This window comes from Thermobia domestica, chromosome 1 (genome assembly GCF_964235325.1).
Source record: "Thermobia domestica chromosome 1, izTheDome1.hap1.1, whole genome shotgun sequence".
NCBI lineage: Eukaryota > Metazoa > Arthropoda > Insecta > Zygentoma > Lepismatidae > Thermobia > Thermobia domestica.
Window position 1 is genome coordinate 254,490,234 of NC_137454.1, and position 21,694 is coordinate 254,511,927.

Consider the following 21,694-nt stretch of genomic DNA (forward strand, 5'->3'; position numbering starts at 1 on the left):
CTAGTGGAATTATTTTAATTATTTTTATCATCAGCTTCACAAGGTCTCAGAACTTTCGTGGTTCGCATATCGAATCTTGAATCATTGAGATTCACTGTCCTAAACATAGAAATTGATAACAAGAGGCTAAATACTGAACTCTGTCTTCCTTGTTTACTACTGTGCATAACTATGAGCATAGCTATAAATCTAATTGTTGTAAACGACCAAAATGGAATACTGATTCATAATCGGAAAATCAGAGTTGGTTATTGGATTCAGGTATCCTGGCAAGTTCTACATCATTATTCTAAAATAAAGTCCATTTTTTCTCATTTTCTTCTCCACACAAAAAGGATATATTTTCACAGAATCGTGACAGAATCAAGCAGTAGAACCCAAAACATGCAGAAACTAGACGCTATAGTAAATAAAGTAATTTATGCTCTATGCGCTTTATGTTTTTATTTTGGAATTTTAAATAAGTCAATTACACTAGTTAACAAATTTAAACTTTTTGTTTGTTACATGAGAAAAATCACCTGATCTTAAAGGAACTTTTTGCGCTGAATTCGAATATGCACTCGGTTTCTCTCCATCACGTACAGTTTTCCCGTAACAGAGGGATTTTCGGGAAATTCCCTCAAAAATTTCCCTTTCTCAGATATTTTATTCCCCTAGCTCCTGTCCCCTTACATATAGTAACATAGAAATTATACCTAAGTATACCTTGATTTATATTTAATAAACCCTAAAAGTTTCGTAAAAATCGCTTTGTTCTTTCTAGAGAAATAAATATATTTGTATGTATACTGTGTGCACTGTTTATTGCACCTGATAGTAATGCTTTCAGATCTCCTGAGTTGGGGTAAAAACGATTTGCTTTATTACTACAAACACAGACATAAAAATGAATATTTACAATAGTCAACAACACACTTGTATTGCTCTCTGTAAATTAGAAACGTTTATAAAAATAGAATGTACTTCCAACGTATATTTTTTTTAACGTACAGTATATGTATATCTTAATACATATATATACAATTCTCCAAGTTTTTTCGTTTTGTTCATGAAATGGTTATCAATATTTGTTATCAAATGTAACAGAATGCAAAAGAAAGAAAGAATGGAATACAGACTCATTGTTGACAACAATGAACTAATGCAGTCTGAATTTTCCACTACGGTATCGTTTCCCCCCTCCCCCCGCGCATTTCTTTCTTTCTTGTGTTCTTGACACCTGGTGAGGTAGTTTTGTACATTTTTATATTGACGTGTTGTTTAACACTACTTCACTTTCAAAGTTGTCTTTGCTGCTAAGAGTGCTTTCATGTTTGATCTTAACGGCATTATACCCAACTAAGACCAGAAGTTTAGTTTGTGATCAGTACAATGGCGTCAAGAGGACGGCGTTCGTGTGTTAACTCACCAAATAGTTTTTGTTATGTGTGTGGCCAGTTTGTAGTTAAAGGACAGTGTAGATCCATTACGCCATCGGTGAAACTAGCATATTGTATATATTTCGGATGTCGTGTGGGAGATCAGGACAAAACTTGGGCACCCAACATAATTTGTGTGTCATGCTACGTCACTTTACTTGCATGGGCCAAAGGGAAACGGAGGTTCATGAAATTTGCTGTACCAATGGTGTGGAGAGAACCCACCAACCATCTGGATGATTGTTATTTTTGTCTCACAGTAGTTAAGGGACATTCTAAAAAAAGCAAATACACAATAAGTTATCCCAACGTTAAATCCGCAATTAGACCTATTCCGCACGGGGATGAACTTCCACTTTCCGAGCCCCCTACCAACTGGGAAGAGATATGGCCAAAAGACTCTGATGATGTTCATGACCTTGATGAACCATCGACATCAACATGTACATCCAAGGATCCAACGTTCATCCCTGACTGTGTTCGCGAGCCACATTTCATCCGGCAATGTGAACTTAATTGATTGCACCTGACAAAACAAGAGGCGGAACTTCTGGGATCAAGGGTCCAGCAGTGGAACTTATTGGATGCAGAAACGAACATATCAGTGTACAGGAAAAGGCATGTTCAATTTTCAAGCTATTTCTCAATGCAAGATAATGTGTGCGTATGTACGGATATAGAATAAATGGGTTGATGGCGGAGCTAGGAATTCCTTACGTTCCAGAAGAATGGAGGTTATTTATCGACGCGTCAAAGGTCAGCCTTAAATCTGTCCTTTTACATAATGGAAATAAAAAACCTTCTATACCACTTGCGCACTCAGTGAAGATTAAGGAATCCTATGACACCATGTTAACTTTGCTAAATCTTATAAATTACAAGGACCATTGTTGGCAAATATGTTGTGATCTCAAGGTAGTTGGTATTTTATTAGGACTGCAGTGCGGTTACACGAAGTACCAATGTTTTTTATGTTTATGGGATAGCCGAGCTGATGACAAACATTATGAAGTGAAGGAATGGGAACCTAGAGTGAATTACGTACCTGGAGAATGCAACGTCAAATACGCTCCTTTGGTAGATCCTAATAAGATATTACTACCGCCACTTCATATCAAGTTAGGACTTATGAAAAACTTTGCCAAAGCCATGGACACATCTGGTGAAGGTTTCAAGTATTTGCGAGATAAGTTCCCTAACCTGAGTGATGCTAAGATTTCAGCGGGAGTGTTTATTGGTCCCCAAATTAGGAAATTAATGCTTGATGATAGCTTTGACAGCAAGTTAAACAGTGCTGAACTAGCTGCCTGGACAGCATTTAAGTTTGTTGTGCGCAACTTTCTGGGCAATAACAAAGCTGAGAGTTACACAGAAATCGTACAGGACATGATACAGAAATACAAAGAGTTGGGTTGTAGGATGTCTTTAAAAATCCACTTTTTGCACTCCCACCTCAGCTTCTTTCCTGCTAACCTAGGTGCTCTCAGCGACGAACAGGGGGAAAGATTCCACCAAGATATAATGGCAATGGAGAAAAGGTACCAGGGACGATGGGATCCTTCAATGATGGGGGACTATTGTTGGGGTCTTGTTAGAGAATGCAACTTTTCTTACAAAAGAAGGAAGTAGTGTACGTTTTTGTAACCCAATGGAAGTTTCATATATTGTGATAGTTTTGATTGTCTTTTCATGACCTTTTGGTACATTTGTATTATTGTTTATTGTAAATTGTCACACTTGTAAATTATATTGTATTATATTTTATATATGTGTTTGTGGTAATAAAGCAAAACGTTTTACCTCAACTTAAGAGATCTGAAAGCATTACTATAAGGTGCAATAAACAGTACACACAGTATACATACAAACATATTTATTTCTCTAGAAAGAATAAAGCGATTATTACGAAACTTGGAGGGTTTGTTAAATATGAATCAAAGTATACTTAGGTATAATTTCTATGTTAGTATATTCAAGGGGACAAGATCTTGGGGTGTAAAATAAACGAAAAGGGAAATTTTTGAGGGATTTTCCCGAAAATCCCTCTGTTACGGGAAAATCGTACGTGATGGAGAAAAACCGAGTGCATATTCGAATTCAGCGCAAAAAGTTCCTTTAAGAACAGGTATTTCCTTTTATGTAATAAAACCTTTGTTAACTAGTGTTATAAATTAAATGTATATTATTTAACTGAATTCATAATGTTAACTTATAATTTATGGTACTTCAAAGTTTACTCTTGCTATTAAGTACTGAGTAGTAGCAGTTTTCACCTACACTTTCTAGAATAAATGGAAATACAAGTATTATTGATACAATACAAAAATATATTAAAAAGTAAAAATGTTAGCTTTCTGATCATATCATTATAAAACTAGGAAAGAGAAAATAAACATTAAGTAATCTAAATAATTTTAAGGTAATAACTAATTATTGTACTGTATATAGTCATTATTGTAATATCATATATGCATTATTTTTAAAAAGATACAATAAATGCTGTTAATATAGTTATAAATAATTATCTTCAGAGTAACGAGCCAAGCTATGAAGATGTTCGTTCTTTGGTGTACTTGGAGCAAGTATTGTGTGAGTCCATGCGAATTTATCCACCCGTTGTACACTTCGTATCTCGTGAAGTTGACACAACTGTGAAGCTAGATGATGTTACATTTCCTGAAGGTTGTCATGTATTAATTCCTGTGTGGCAGATCCATCATAATCCTGAGCTGTGGCCAGATCCATTTAAATTTGACCCAGATAGGTATGGTCTTAACTCTTGTTATGGTTATATTATATTGAATATTATTTTATGAAAATTTTCAAACATATATGTTCTCAACTTAATTTTATCTTACTTTTGATAAATTAAATAATTGTACCTTTTAACTTTTAGGACTTTAATTGAAACTTAAAAGTAATCACAATGATGAAGCAAAGAAAACAAAATTCAACAAAGAAAGCAGAAAGGAGAATATGAGAATGGCTAGGCTAATGTTTTGGGCGTATGATATGTTTTACAAAAAGACACAGGCAATAAGGAAACGAAATTGTAATTATTATTTGTATTGCTTATTGTAAATTTTGTTCTTCATAACTAGTTCCCTGTGCTAGATAAGAAGTTGGGAATTTAGTGAAGTCATCTCCATTCATACGAAAACAAAGAAATCAAAGGTTAAGCTTCTGCTTTATGATTTCCACTAGAAATTTTCTTCTCTTAGTATATCCGCGCGAAGGTTCTGAGCGATAGACAAATAAGAACAAGGGAAAAACAAAATTAAGAAGTTATTTATGTTGTTAATTTGAGAAAATTCTATAGCATTTTGTATAGATTCACTGGGTGCTAAATAATTTAAATAAATGAAAGGAATAGTACATTAGTATCTACATAGTCAGTTTTACTGTAGTATTTGACTGAATAAGAAACTTTTTTATGTAAAGTAGCTTAATGTAATGGATGATCTATCGTGATTTTGCAACGCTGAAGTTGAAAAGCGCAATGGATAGTGTAATAACTAACGCGCCGATGCAATAAACAGGAGAGCCGTGGTTTGATTCTTGTTTATAGATTTAAAAAAAAAAAAAATTGAATTTTCATTGAGGTCGTATCTATAGAGGATATAGTATAAGGAAAAAACAATTAATTCCTATCATTTTTCATATAATATTGAAATCCGGTGTCACAGATATTCATTAATATAGACCCAGTCCAAGCAAAAGAATTATTGTAATACAGTCCCCATTTGGTTAGCAAAGAAACTAAAGAAACATGTTTTATCTCTTCTGAAAGAACTAAATGGTGCATTATGATGTCACAGTTAGTCGTTGGAAAAGTTTAACAGAGTTTAACGAGGGCTCTAAAGCTTATAATTTTCAAGACAAAGCTTTATGTTACCGTTTCGTCGAACTGGGATTTTATTGGTTTCTTTAATTCCGATCTTAGACTTCTTCAAATTCAATGCCATTAAAGTATAAGTCACATAAGATAAGAAGAATCCTCAGAACATCTAAAGAAGAATCTACATTCATGTTATATACATCTATCATGACAAAATATGAGATGATTGTAAATCAGTAAAATCAACTTTCTGAATTTAATTTTTAGCTTAATATTTTCGCTCTAATACGATTTCCCTCGTGTAGATATTGTTTCAAGATCTCTCTCTCTCTCTATTTTTTAAACAAAGGTGGTATTGACTTTTTAATTATAGCATACAAAATATTGTAAAATAACATTTATCAACGCTAATAATTTTTACTCTGTAAAAGATTTGTTTTAATTCGCATGAAACTACAAAGACAATTATTTTATTTAAAAGAAAATATTTGAAAATCACAAAAAAGAAGGAAAATTTCATTTAATTTTTGACTGTTAACATTATCCCAGTAACACTACACGTTTAACTATTCATTTTGTTTTCACTATTTTCTCCTAAATTTACATATCCTTTTTAGTGTTGCGCACAGCGAGTCACGCTATAAAACTGGAAGTGTCCTTAAATTATGTGAAAAAGACCTATCATTAAAATTTTCTTCTATTGCCATTAAAAAGTAATGACATTATCGCCATTATTTTATCGTAAGACAAATATCCAAGTATTTCCTGGAGCTATATCACTTACTAGAAAATAGTGAAAACATTTAGCAGAACATTAAAAAGTACAGTATGAGATTTTTCGCTAATCAATTTATCAGACAGGGGAGGAAAGTACTAGGGAGAAAAGTAACTAAAAGTAATAAGGTAACTAAATAACTTTTAGCAATAAAGTAACTAAAAGTAGTAGTGAAGTGTCCTGGTGGACTGATGTTAAAATGTAGTCACGTAATAGTGTTCAAGACGAAGAGTTTATTGGAGGATGGTAAAACTAATAAGACGAGTTGATCACGAAAAGTACTGGAAAGGAGTTATTAATGGAGAGATAAGTTTATATACAAGACGTATGTATAATTATATAAGAAAAAAGAAAAAAACTGTAATCGAAGAAATAAAATTCATAACAATGAAAAATGTAGCAGAGATATTTAAAAATAATGATGATAATAAAGAGCGAAGTGTATATAATAAAATAATGAAAATTTAAGAAATTGGCGAAGATGAAAATAAGTATGACAGACAGACTGAATAGGGTAGTGTGGTAGGGTATAATAGATAATTGAAACCAAGGGAAGAGGACAATTCTGAGTTAAAATGTTCTTTCTATCTCTTTCTGAGCGGTGGCATATCTTTCGGGACATAGAGGGACTATCGGCAGTAGCCCTAGAACATTTAAAAGGAAGTTGACATAATACATTTAAACTAATTCGTATTAGTAAGTTTACAGTTTATTATCGTCTTTTAATGGTACGGGACTATCGGCAGTAGCCCTAGAACATTTAAAAGGAAGTTGACATAATACATTTAAACTAATTCGTATTAGTAAGTTTACAGTTTATTATCGTCTTTTAATGGTACGGGACTATCGACAGTAGCCCTAGAACATTTAAAAGGAAGTTGACATAATACATTTAAACTAATTCGTATTAGTAAGTTTACAGTTTATTATCGTCTTTTAATGGTACGGGACTATCGACAGTAGCCCTAGAACATTTAAAAGGAAGTTGACATAAAACATTTAAACTAATTCGTATTAGTAAGTTTACAGTTTATTATCGTCTTTTAATGGTACGGGACTATCGGCAGTAGCCCTAGAACATTTAAAAAGAAGTTGACATAATACATTTAAACTAATTCATATTAGTAAGTTTACAGTTTGTTATCGTCTTTTAATGGCACAAGTTTTTATAAACTTTCCGCAAACGTGATACTATTAAGATACACTTGTTATTAGCTGTGTATGGTGTCCTACTTTTTTTTTTTTTTTTTTTTTTTTTTAAAGGAAAATGCGACTTAGCAACCCTATAGAAACCGCTGATTAGTGGCAGCAAGAATCATATAACTTATTCTATATTCACGTTTGTTCCATCCTAACAGTAAATTAAAGGGCTGAGAATTTGGGCCAATTGCCACTGAACTCATCTGTTTCTTGAAATTCAATGGGTGTGTGAAATGTTATCTAGAGTTACATCTAGTTTGAAAATAAAATGCTGCAAAACAAGGGTTCCAGCTTCATTTTTTAAAGTATTTTTGTTACAGAGTGTAGTGATTATAGAAAATTTGTTCGTAAATAAAATTTAGTATGATAACTATAGTTTCAAGATTCAAACAACAGACTCTAAATATGTATATATTAGTTTTGCAAGCTAGTAAACGATAGAAGTCTATGAAAATAGAGTATCGATAGTTTTAAAGGTATATCTTTGTTTAAGAGAGTGATTTAATTTGTACTTCGGATTTTGAAGTTATGTTTTGTTGAAGTATTAGAACTGTACTACATTTATTTACGTCGTAATGTTCAGAAAAATAATTATAGAAGACTCCCTATTTATGCATTTAGTGAAACGATGTTTTCACATGGGCACGAGCGTTAGAGCTTTCCCTTCTGGAGTGATAGGTCCTTGATTCAATACTAGATCATGTATGCTTGTGGTGCCCATTTGGTTCGTTGGAGTTTTTTCAGGGTTGTCACGTTTTCTACAACTGTCTTCTTTCTATCAACCCTTTCATCATCATTTGCTTGCGTTTATCATCTATCTTCTTTAGTCTAATGACAGAAAGATTAATCATGTAATGTTTTAACTTAAAAAAATATTTTATTTCAAGGCTTACTATTATATGACAATTAACTTGTAATGACATTTATCTTGTAGCTTTGTGTACACAAATTTAACCGAAAACAAGGTGTGAAATAATTTATATAGTATTACTTCACAAGAAAACTTATATTTCTCGTACATGCTAGCCAAACAATATTACTTATATGACTCCTACTAGTTTAAAACATTATATTGGTTCATAATTAACGAGTTTTAAAATACAAATTAGCTTGATGTTAAGTGCATTTAATGTAATTAAAATCATGAGAAGCAGTTTTAAATATAGTGACGTTGCGTTACGTTAGATGACGAGAAACCCCTGTTTCATTTTATATCCAACTTTCTTTAAATATCAACGTGGACTCAACAGTTGAGGAGATTTCAACAAAACTCAAATAATTTATTAACATATCCATCTTGAAATATATAATTTTTCAAGCTGAATTTTGAATTCTTAATCAATCTCAATCTTAATTAATTACTATCTTGTAATTCTACATTTTTATGTCTTCTACATCTATTAATATTCTTTATGATCTATATATGCTAGGAATGATCGAGAAAATGTTACAAAGCCTGTGATGGCTTATGTGTGAGATATAACTGGAAGATTAACACATCTTATTAGACGGCATTCAATACTAGTCCGCAATGTGATCATCTATTTTGTTTAAGCACTTGTCACAACGGTGGATGAGGTTTTCGATACCGATTGCACAGAAATCCGCGTCAAGTTCTCGTAGTCATCGTGAGGCAACTGTTTTGACATCATCACATGTAGATAATAGTTACCATCTATGTTCTACTTTAGAAGAGAGAAAAAAGTGAAAGGGCTTTACGGGGGTGCTTTAGTCATTCCCAGCGTAAATGCTAAATACACTCACCAACACGAACAGAATTCACGCCAGTGTTTGAGGTAGTGGATCAACTGCTCTGTCCAAGGTTTCCATTAACAATACTGGTCCGTCTTCTTTGAAGGAACGACACTACTTTAATACATGATGCCTTAAAATTGAACTCTCCCTGTACACCTCTTCAATCTACCCATAAACGTTAGCAAGTGTAGTGTTTTTGGCCCTCAGAAATCGCACCAGTGATTTACTTTCTACTCTTGACCAATTTTCCTGACTAGTCATCATTTTAAATATCATATATATATATATATATATATATATATATATATATATATATATATATATATATAGTCTGAATCTGAAGTTCTCAAACCTGCAACAAGGCAAACATGTTAATTTAGAAGTAAAGTTTCGTAAAGTTATACTGAATAACACAAAAGTTATATTCTTTGTAACCTTTCTTTCCGATCATCCTTCGTAACATCAAAAATAAATTGTTTATTGCTAATTGCAAGACTAATTTCCAAGAGAAAAGTAGCTGATTTAAATATTATGTTGAATGCATAATGCAATAAATTAATATTAACCTGAAAGTGCTCTACATCAAAGACGAGAAGTCAATATTAACAAAAAAGAAAAATCTCCTATTGCGAAAGATTGTTTTGGGAAAATAGTTTCAAAATAATAGTCTAAGTACTAATAAAACTAGTAATACTTATAAGAACCGTCACGATCATAATCTTTTCACGATATCTTACTATTTCTTATGTTGTTCCTGCATTTAATACTTATCTTACTTCATAATATTTATATGCACATTTTCTCTTTTAGGTTTCATCCAAGTGTCAGACCATTACATCACCCAGTTTCCTGGATACCTTTCGGAGCTGGCCCACGCAGTTGTATTGGCATGAGATTTGCTCAGCTGGAAGCTAAATTAGCTTTAGCTAGGCTATTTAAAAAATTCAGGTAAACTAACCTGTTCTTAATCATTAACTGAATGGTATATAATGGGTGGCAATTGATTCTGTTTTTTTTTTCTTTCTTCTTTCTTCTAACTCTGGTTTCACAAGTCTGACATTTTTGCTTAAAATAGTAACGTATTCTTCGTCCTGAATATTCCATAAATTTGACACTGATTTTACCGCAATAAATACGTACACTAGATTCAAGTTCTGAATTCTTTTATTCTAAATTTTAATTTTTACATAAATTTGAATAGTTACTTCAGGTTGACATTAATGCATGATTGTTTACTTCTAAGTTTGTTTCGGAAGAGGTTAGTATCATAACGTTTGTCATGACTCGCACTTTTTTGTCTCGTGTATGGCTAATCCTAGCCTTCGAGCTTTAGCATACATTCAACTGTTTATAGTATTATCATTTCTAGTTTCAAGTCATTTGTGAGTAATGTAGCGGTTTCGGCCTTGAGCCTTCATTAAAGTTTGCTTTTGGCCCTAACTAACATTAATCAAATTTGGCAGCCCAACAAACTACTCCATCAATGGCATTTATGCCAATTTTGGTCAAGATGTTCCTGAGAAACAACGTTACATTTTCGTTTTTGATCATATTTAATCTTTGTTGACCAATGCTCACTTTACAGAACTTCTAAGATTGGTTAGTATTATTGTTAATATTTTCAAGTTATGCGTGGGAGGTACCAATTTCTGTTCTTTTCACAGCTACACAGTGCAAAAATTTTCTAGTACGATAAGTCATTCCAAAAACATTATTTCAATACTTTGCTTACATATTATGCGTAATGTATTATATATATATATATATATATATATATATATATATATATATATATATATATATATATATATATATATATATATATATATATAAACTTTGTCCAGTCTGTGAATTCCGCAAGGAACAAACCTATGAATTTCATCAAGAGTTGCATACCATGTGAGTTTAGAAGTTATGTCACAATTGAAAAATCTATATGAATTAATTTTAACAATTCTTGTCCCTAGTGCACGAACAGAACGGTTATTCACAGCTCTTCTGAAGATTATATGATACATGTATATATATATATATATATATATATATATATATATATATATATATATATATATATATATATATATAAAGTCAGACTCAAAACAGTTTTCTGTATTTCCAGTAAACTAATAATAATAAAATAATAATAACAATAATAAACATACCTACTTTTAAAAAGCTGGTATGTAATTTTATTTTTAGAGTTCTAATGAGATATGATGTGTAGTTAGCAGTGGCGGATTCAAGGGAGGAGCCATCGTTCCCCCAGAAGAGGAAACTTTCTTATTTTATATATATAAATAAAAATCATCCCAGAATTTGAAGCTCGTAAAAGTAGCTCTAAGTAGCAGTAGGACACCCCCGAAGTCGGTCCTGGATCCGCCCCTGGTAGTTAGGCTTAGATAACTGCCTGGATTCTGTTTGGAAATGGCTCTAGAAGATATTGCAGGTACAGAATATTACTCGCTCATCAGTATACCCTACACTTTCAAGAAGGAATTGCATTGCGTTTTTTTGCATTTAATTTACTGATCGAATAATCCTACACGTTTTAAATTAGATTTAATCTAGAATTTTGTAGGCCAGACGAAGTGCTTGAATGTTTAAACCACTTTGAGCCCTATGCACACGGCAGTCTATTGGAAGATGGGAATATCAACTACATATTTAGTATAGATATTAGAAAAACTGTAATATCTGGTTACTGAGAATCTCCAACTAAACATGCTTGTTCATGTTCACATGAACCTCTATGAGTGAGCCCGAGTCAGATTACGAAAAAGATTCCAACATCGTTACAAAACCACCTCCAGCTTAGGGTTGCCAGATTTTGTAAACGAAAAACTGGCACACCAATTTTGTAAACGAAAAACTGGCACACCAATTTTGTAAATGAAAAACTGGCTACTCATTTGATCACAATCAATTAATAGCATGTCTTTTCCAGGTTATTACTCACAATTTTCCAGTTCATTCTATACCACAAATGAAGCCTCACAAGGGATGTATAAGCAATGTGAAACTGTAACATAAGAACAGCTGCCTGGCGTCCCTTATTCCGATTTGTGTTTAACAGTCCTAAATATTGCGCCAATTACGACACGCCCTCCCATTTATGATGAAGAGATATTCTTATCTTTGTTGCGTCATCATTAGAGTTTGGAATTTTAGGCACGAAAAAAACACGTTTTAGGCACCTAAAATAGTCAGTCAAAATACGAAAATAGGCACTAAAAATTTAAAAATAAGCTCTAAAATTTCAACTGTAAATTTCCCAAACATCTTTATTTGTGACTTTCAACAATATATATACATATCACAATAGTGTACATCAGGGCCGGATTTAGCGGGGGTGCAAAGGTGCACATGCGCCCCCCTTCGTTGTAAATATACACTACCTAAAGTGAGAAGCTAGCAGTGAGTTTTGCAAAATCAATAGTTTAAGACAATTTTCTGAAGGTTGAAGGAAAAGAATTCATCGAGAACATACACCATTAGCATTTCCAAAGGAATTCCTCATTCACATCACAGATGCCTAAAGGCATTTAAAAAACTCAAATTTAATTCAAATGTACTAGTAGTTATTGGTGCCCCCCCCTTAAAGAATCTTGGATTTGGCTCTGATATATATTCATAGTTCACGGAACAGTAAGTGACCAAAAGTCTTTTCAAGTTTTCTACAGTCAATTTGTGTCTTTCGTCTGTTGAAATCATTTTCGCTGAAGAGAATGATCTCTCAACTGAAACCGATGTTGTAGATGCATATTTGAATTTGCTTACATTTGACAAAAGTACTTCTTTCGGAAGCATCTGATTTCACCCCGTCAAGACTCTTGCCGTGCGATCCAACATATCAAATTCTCGGTTTTTGTCAGTTATAATTTCCCATTTACGCTTCACTTTTTTCCCCAGATTTTCCCGCAGCACTTCGAAGTTTTCTTTCTTCTTCCTTTACCATTAACACCAGCTCAACAACCTTCCAGTTTGGCAATTGTTACAGGCAAAAATGAAAAATTTTCCTTTATGTACACAAGATCCCTCTATGCTATTTTCTTGTTTTAGGATATTTTAGGCTTTTAAAGGACAAAAAAGACAAAAATAGGCACTAACACCTCCTTTAGGACACTAAAACATTGTTTCAATAGGCCTAAATTTTCATAATTCGTAAAGATCCAAAGTTTTATTGCCGTACTGTGAAAGGAAAAAAATAAGCATTTGCCCTAAAATCCGAAGTCTAGTCATCATCAATCGAGTCAGAAACACTACCCTGAAAGAAATACAAATTTAGCATTTAGCAAGAAAATACTATATTAATGTAACACTTATACATACTTCATGGTTATTTCTTCCTCGTTTTATAAATGACTATTTCACTGAATATTTCTCCTGAAAAGAACACTTGTGCTTGGGCATACTACAGACACCAGCAATATGAAAAAAGAACGTTGACTTCACTCTGCGGCGACAAAGAAATTAAATTCACTTCACTTCACTTGCAAAGATATGTATAGTATATCCACTGGACTGGATAAGACGTTTGATTGTAAAATTGTGCCTCAAAATACGGCAGACAGGCCTAAATAGACAGCTTAAATACGGTGACTGAGAGCAGTATCGCCATTGTTGAGTAAAATTCCAACAATGAAGTAGTTCTGCACTGCCGATTGAAGTGTAAAATACAGCCCATCCGGGAAAAAGACATTCTTTTCTATTGAAAGTGATATTCAAAAAATTATGCCATAACATATGCCCGCTCTTGAATATAATTTAAAATCCTTTTTTTTCCCTCTGGAAACTAAACAACCCATAGGACGAAAGAGTCGACGTGATTTTCAAACTCCTTGTTCTTTGTTTAGTAAAATTAATTGGTTACACACATCTGAAAACTTCTCGTTTTTAGGTGAGACATACTAGTTCTTGCAGATTATTATTTTTTAAATCTGAAGAACGGAAACCGGGACAAACATGCGTTCGGAAAGCCTTTTTCGGGACAGTTAATTATTTCATTGAAAAACGGGACTGTCCCGAAAAATCGGGACTTCTGGCAACCCTACTCCAGCTTGAACCACACTCTCCACACACTGCGGGTGAAATGAATCATTGGGGTTTGGGTGTCGTTGATGTCTCGTTAGACCACACTATACATTCCTGCCCGTTACAGCCAAGTGATTGTGTTCTAATCACTAGCACTAATTAGTTACACCAGTGTAACCATAATTTATTTTATATTATAATCTTTTTATATATTTTTTTGTTCTGACTTTTAAGTTTGGAGATTAACTTCATAATTATTCCATGTTCCAGATTTACGTTGGCTAAGGAGACACAAGACCCACCAGAATTAATTGTGCCAACAGTCACAATCAACCCTAAGAATGGTATATATTTGAAAGCAGAGCTGAGAGAATCGAAGTCATAGTATGTGTAAACAATACATAGATAGTATAAATACAAATATTATAAGCAATATATGAACGCAAATGAAAATGATTTTATTTTGTTACGGCTGCATTTAAATTAATCCAGTTATATTGTATATAAATAAAGAGACGTTAGTTTTATTTTTTTAACTGTGGCTGAGAGATAATTCTATAGGAAGTGAATGTACAAACCGAAAGTTTAACAATTACTGTTGCTGTTGTAGATTAGTATATTTAGTGAAAGAAAATAACAAGATAATTTGTACAATAAATCACGGGTGTAAATATCAGTATTGTAAGTTTTGTATTCATAACAAAAGTATAAAAAACAGTAAAAAAGAAACGATGTGTTTGTATCTTGTTTCTTTATACCACAATATTCTAATTTTAGATAGAATTAACGAAATATATATGATATATATATATATGATATATATATATATGATATATATATATATATATGATATATATATATATGATATATATATGAAATACAAAACCATCTATTTATGAAAAAGTCATCGTGACACAAATTTAGCGTCCAAACACTTTTACTTTTCTTCTCTTGCTTCTTTTTCCTCTTGCTTGAAGATGAGTATGACGATCAAAAGTGTATTTTGTTTGCGTTTGATAATATATATACACATTATCATATTTTAGATTTCAATTTTCACATTAAAATAATGTTTAAAGAAAAATCGGTTCCGTACTTTCATTTTAAGACTTCTCTGCTGGTGGTCGAAGATACTTGTATCAATTCATTGACTACCAAGAAATATTCCAAAAAAATGATGAGTTTACAAATTCGTTTGCTGTATTTGTTACCTATGGATAACAGCAAAGGACTTCTGAAAGTTCATTTTTTTTATTTTCCCTTCGCGATTTACAATTTCATAATATTAAGTTCTTTGGTTTCAGTTCTCCCTTTAAGCATATAGATTCATTGTTAGATTTAAGTATAAAGATAATATCGACATAAATAAAAATAACATTTGACCAAAGCAAACACTTATTAACCTTAATATGTGCTACATTTTCAACATATGTCATTGCCTTCATCAGACACATTTTGAAAATGCAATCTGAAGTATGTGAAAGCTTATATGTTTCAGTAAGTGAAAGGTCACTAATAAGACTTTTTCTTCCATTTGTGCAATTCTAAAATTTTAATTACGCACAAACCTAAGCTTATAATTAGGTTCAAACTTTCACGTTTTAAATCTTATTTTTTAATTAGACACACACTTGCTTTGTATTGTCGTCTTGTAGTTTTCTATTTCTCCTTCTAAGAAAAAGGATAAAAGAAAGCGAGACACAATAAAGTAAGGAAAGGGCTAGTGTATGGAGCTGTTGGGTAGGTTTTTCTGTTTTTTCTTAAATATCTAAAAAAAAAAATATGGGGTAAAAAAATCAAGTACAAAATTAAACTTCATTAAAGTTTCTACGAATATAACCCTATACATTTTTTTCGTAGAATCAATAATTTAGAAGATAGAAGAGAATAAAAAGTACATACTTCAAGGAATTCTTATTGGAACTAAAAGCTTTTAGGAAACCATCAGAAAAAAATAACCTCATGCCTATACAGCAATATACAGAAACAATACACATACTTGTGCACAAACACACTAATGCGTGGACATGGCCGGGGTCCCATAGCGTGCGGGGAAACGGACGCGGGCCGCTTTTGTACAAGCCACTTGCGCCTAGCATTCCACATCTTGCTTAGTTCTCCTAAAGTTTGGAGCGTGTGCAGACGTAGCTTGCTTGTCTAGTGTTCGTGTGTTATACTGCCATTAGTAGCTGCACAATGTACGACAATGACTGAAAATTGTTTATTATGTGATGAGGATGTTGTGAGTAATAGTCGAGCAGATTGGGAGGAAAAAGGAAGGGGGGGGGGGGGGGAGAATCGCAACATGTGGTATAAAGCTTTTATCTTTGCTTTTTATTATGCATGGAATATTCTCTTTCAGATTTCGAGAAATGCCACCTTGGGATTCTTGGGCAATTTTTGGTATCACGTCACTGTTTCTATCTAATCTACGTATTAAGTGGTGATGAATAAGTTAAAATCTCTATAACTCAGCAATTATATACAGTAGGAAAACAACTTTTGCAAAGCCGTATGTGGCTATACCTTTCCACATTTTGGTGGCCATTGCCATGGTTTGCGCATTACGAAAACGTACGTGAACATACACACGGTACTAATACTATCAGATGATGAGGAGTTTCATGGTCTAGCTCAAAGACTGTTATCATATCCGGAAAAGAATTATATGGATCTTGCGAGAAAATGTAATCTTTAAAGTTCAAGAACAATAAAAGTCGATATATCTGTGTTGATGTTATGCATAAATATGTACACAATTAACTCGGTTAATCACGATATTAGCACCGTCACCCGTTGAAAAGTTAAATGGTCTAGTTTCAAATACTATTGTTAGATACCTATGAAATTTACATGGAACTACCCAGGTACTAAATCCTTTCAAATAAAAGTAAAATCATTAAAATATATGCATTTATGTCGAAGTTGTGCATGAACATACACATGTTGAAGTTGGTTAATTATGGTTTTCACACTGCAACTCTTAAGGTACTTCATAATCTAGCTCCAAAGACTGTCCTTAGATACTATTGAAATTTATGTATGGCCTTAGAGACTGTGTACTCTTTTAAACAATAAAAGAATAATCAAAATTAATGCACCTATGTTGCAGTTATGCATAAACGTATGAATATTGATGTCGGGTAATTACGGTTTTCACACTGCATCACTTAAGGTATTTCATGGACTAGCTTCAAAGATTGTCATCAGACCCTAGTTTATGTGGAGACACGGGGAATATTTACTCTTTTCAAAAAATGAATATGAAAATAGGTTCAATTATGTTAAAGTTATACGTAAACATATACATGTTTATGTTTGCTAATTACGGTTTTCACATTGCACAAGTTGAGGCCTTTCATGCTAGTTTTAAAGACTCTCATACCCTTTTGAACAGAAAAGAACCACAAAAATCAATGAACTCATGTCAAAGTTATATTTTAACATAAATATATTGACGTCGGTTCATCACGGTTTCCACACTCCACTGCTTGAGGTGTTTCATGCTCTAGCTCCAAAGACTCATTACGTTGTAATGAAATTTAAATAGGACTACCAATTATTATATTCTCTTACAAAATGCCTTTCCGATAATTACGAAGATATTTGTTTCGGGTGGTTAAGATTGTGTGCTACAGTGAAATTTATAACTATGTCGGCGGTAGTTCACTAGCAGAAGGGCCATTCCTTCTGAACTCGTCTGACCAGAGTTCCCAGACGAAGAGTGTTCTGGGAGAAGGAAGCATTTGTATGGTAGCCAAGTTGTTGGAAATAATAGTGATTGGTATGGTAACTTAGAAATTAGTTCCAAGTGAGGTTAGAGCGACTTTAACGGCTGGAATAATGTGGGGTGAAAGGCAACGGGAAACCACCACGCTGTTTTTCCTAGTTTGCTGATAGCAAAAAGAGAACACATGTACAGCGGTGGACACTTCTAAATGGTACACCTTAGCCGTAAATCTCCATATGGCTGTACCATTTAGAAGTGTCCACCGCTGTACAATAGTCTCGCAACAGTATAAGGTTGAGAACAGAAATATGGAACTTACGTACTAATATGTTACAGGGGAAGCGTGTAAAATTAGAAAATCTTAATAAAGGAATGGAACAAATTAGAAGAAATTATAGATAAGGAGAAGAAGGATGCATGCTAATTGTAATGGAAGATTTTAGTGTGGTTCTGGGAAAGAACAGAAAGGTAGTATAGTAGGAAAATATGGTTTAGGTATAAGAAATGAAAGAGGAGAGAGATTAGCCAATTTTCGTAGACAGAATTCACTAATAACTGAGAACACTTGGTTCAATTAGCGCAAAAGAATAACAGCCGAAGATATAAAATAGACTATGTGATGATTCGGGACAAGTATTGGAATAGATTGAAGAACACGAAGACCCTCCCTGGGGCCGACACTTTCTCTGACTATAACTTTGTGCTGACCGAAGTGGATATTTAGGTTAAAAATGTAACCAAGAAGACAGCAGGCAACAGTGGAATGCTAAAAAGTTTAAAAAAAGAGGAAGTAAGAAATCTTATCGTTGAAAAATTCGAAGAAAAGTACACAAACGAGGAAAGGATAGATGCAGGTAGCAAGAGACAGTGAGAGCATATTAAACTTCGCGTAATAATCTTTTGCAGGCTGCAGAAGAAGTTGCAGGTTCCAGCGAAAAAGAAAGAAAGAAAAAAAAAACGGCTAAACAATTATGGGTTACAGGATAGATGTTGCAGAAAATAATGGAAAGGAGAGCATAGAAACAGATTGATACAGAAGAGGGCAAAAGATATGCAGGAAGTTAAACAACGAGCTACGAAGGGAAACTGACAAAACAAGGGAAGGATTTTACATAAGAAAATGTGAGGTTATAAAAGAATTAGAAAGAGTTGAGAAATATGAAAAAATGTACAAGGAGGTGAAATCTATGGAAGTGTGGAGGAAACAGGAGGTATTATGATGGCAGTGGCAAATAAGAATGGAAAGGTGGTCAGCGAAAGGAATGAAGTCTTAGGAAGATAAAAACATCTGTTGAAGAGTTGTATGAGAATAGGGATAGACCTCGTGATCTAGATGTTGAAGTAGAAAATAAAGTACGCGAGAATGATAAACGGTTTAGTGTTCTTCGGGATGAATTTGAGAAAGCAATATCCAAGATTAGGAATGGAAAGGCAACCGGAATAAATAATACATCAATCGAGTTCATTACGAATATCAGAGACAAGGGCAAGAAAGAATTGTTCGCACTCTGCAATAAAATATATGAAACAGGAGAGTGACCTGAAGGCGATCCTGAAGACGATCATGATGTCAAAGGCTGAGAAATAGAACCCAGAGAGATATGAGAACTACGGAACTGATAGTCTCATACCGCATACAGCAAAAAATTATGCTTTAAATGCTGAACAGCAGGTTATATGGAAGAACAAATTAAAAAGTTGTGGAGGAATAGTTCGAGTTAAAGAGAGGTAAGACCACAAGAGATGCAATTGTATTAATAAGAGTAATCGTAAAAGGTTTATAGAAAAAGGGAAAGAGGTGTATAGTGTATTTATTGATTTAGGAAAGGCTTTTGACCCGTGAATTGGGAATTGCTGTTAGAAGTTGAAGAAGGTTAGGTTGGAATGGAAAGGTCGAGGACGCATAAGAAACTTATATATGAACCAACAAGTAAGGACTAGAACAGGGAAGGAAGAGATGTTGTCTCTCGTCAACTTTATTTACTATCTATCTAGAAGAGATAGTGAAGAAGAGCCTACATAACGAAGACGATATATTGGTCGGAGGTAGAATGATTAGTTATGTACTGTTTGCAGATGATATGGCGCTAGATTTGGAAACTAAGAAGAAAATCAATAAAATGTTAGAAAACTTAAGGAAGGGCTGTGAAGAATATGGGATGAAAATGGATGTTAGGAAGGCAAAATCCATGGTGATTGGAACGAAGTGGTCGGTTTCAAATATAGAAGTAGACAGGGAGAAAATAGACCAGATGACTACTTGGGTATTATTAATGATGATATAAAATGTGAATGTGAAATAAGAGCGAGGATAGGAATAGCGAAAGAAGCATTTAGGAAGAAGAACAATTTATTTTGTGGATCCATGGATAAGGAGTTGAGAAAAAGACTCATAAAATGCTTCATGTGGAGTAGCGTACTGTATGAGGAAGAAAATGGACGTTATACAAAAGTAAGGAAAAACGACAGACAACTTTTAAAATGCGAGTGTGGAGAAGAATGAAGAGAATTAGATGGGTCAAGCGGAAAACTGAGAGTGTTAGAATGAGAGAGGAAAGAACTATTTTGGACGTAATTGAAAAGAAGAGAAACGGGTTGGGACATTGTCTAAGACGGAACTTTATCATGAAAGATGTTCTAGTGGATATGGTGACAGGGAAGAGAGGGAAGGGGCGAAGGTGGCTACAGATGATGGACAGTATAAAACAACAAAATCGTACGTGAAGACGAAGTGATTAGCTAAAGACCGTGAAGCATGGAAGTTTCTCAGTTACGGCAAGTGGCCTGCCAATGATGGCAGAATACCTACGATGATGATTTTCAAAACAAAGACTTATCAAAATTTGTAAATTTAAGTTGAAATTATATGTGAACATACACATATTGAAGTTGGATAATCACGATTTTCAGACTGCACCCGTTGAGGTGTTTCATGTTCTAGCTCCAAAGATTCTCATTACAGCCTATTGATATTTATATGTGACCACCAGGAAGGTATACTCGTTTAAACGGAAAAGATTCAACAAAATTGACACACTTATGTCGAAATTATACATGAACATACACATATTGAAGTTAGTTAATTACGGTTTTCACACTGCATCCTTTGAGATCTTTTACTCTTCAGTTGCGAACACTCTCATTACACCCTAGTGATACTTAGAAAGGATCATTGGAAATGTATACTCTTCTAAACAAAAAAGAATCATCAAAATCGATGCACACTTAACTTGACACACTCAAAAATTAAATTCGCTTTTGAATAGAATATGATGAGAATAATACTTTGGATTTTCTATTTGACATTTAGTAGATGTAAAATAAATCCATATCTAAATTATAGAAAAATATTACTTGCGGATGTTACAGAGTAAATTCTCGGATTCCTAAAGATTAAAAGCCAACTTATGGTTAAATTAAATTTATTTATAAGTGTTCAAATCTATTGAAGATAACTTGGAGAATCAAATAGGAATTATTTTTGATTTAGTAAAAATAAATGGATACTTATGGGGATATTATAAAGAGATAGAGAAAACTGTCATTGAACATATATTTCCGGAAATAATTGTCTCAAGTAATCACAATAAATCTTTGATTTTGTTTTCATTTTGGCCGAAGTAGTTATTCAATTTGAATAAAGTAGCAAAAAAAAAAAATAAAATAAAATAAAATAAAAATAAAAATAAAAAAAAAAAATAAAGTTTACAGGTTAGCTACAAATGTCATACAAAAACCGATAAACTATTCTAGAAATATATTGTTAAAAAATATCTTTATGCGGAGGTCTATGACATTATCTGAGAAATCATACACTGGAATGACAAAGAGAAACACTGATGCCACAAGAATGTAAAACTGTACAAAAAACGCCAATAATAAAAATTCTGCTGTTTTTGGCTTATCCAAAAACCTAGGTATGTCCAAACATAGTATTAAGACGT

At 33.2% G+C, this 21,694-nt stretch overlaps 1 protein-coding gene across 2 annotated transcripts in view; it reads left to right on the forward strand.

Moving 5' to 3' along the window:
* LOC145660500 (cytochrome P450 3A29-like) overlaps positions 1 to 14,761 on the forward strand; it is a 49,738-nt gene extending 34,977 nt beyond the window's left edge. Inside the window, exons 3-5 of one of the 2 annotated variants that reach the window (XM_081725631.1) lie at positions 3,953 to 4,185; positions 9,800 to 9,937; positions 14,291 to 14,760. In XM_081725631.1, coding sequence (XP_081581757.1) covers positions 3,953 to 4,185; positions 9,800 to 9,937; positions 14,291 to 14,405 — 486 coding nt within the window. In that variant the 3' untranslated portion in view covers positions 14,406 to 14,760. Of the gene's footprint in view, positions 1 to 3,952; positions 4,186 to 9,799; positions 9,938 to 14,290 lie in introns of both variants that reach the window. The other variant, XM_081725640.1, reaches the window with a different exon arrangement.
* Positions 14,762 to 21,694: the final 6,933 nt, after the last annotated feature.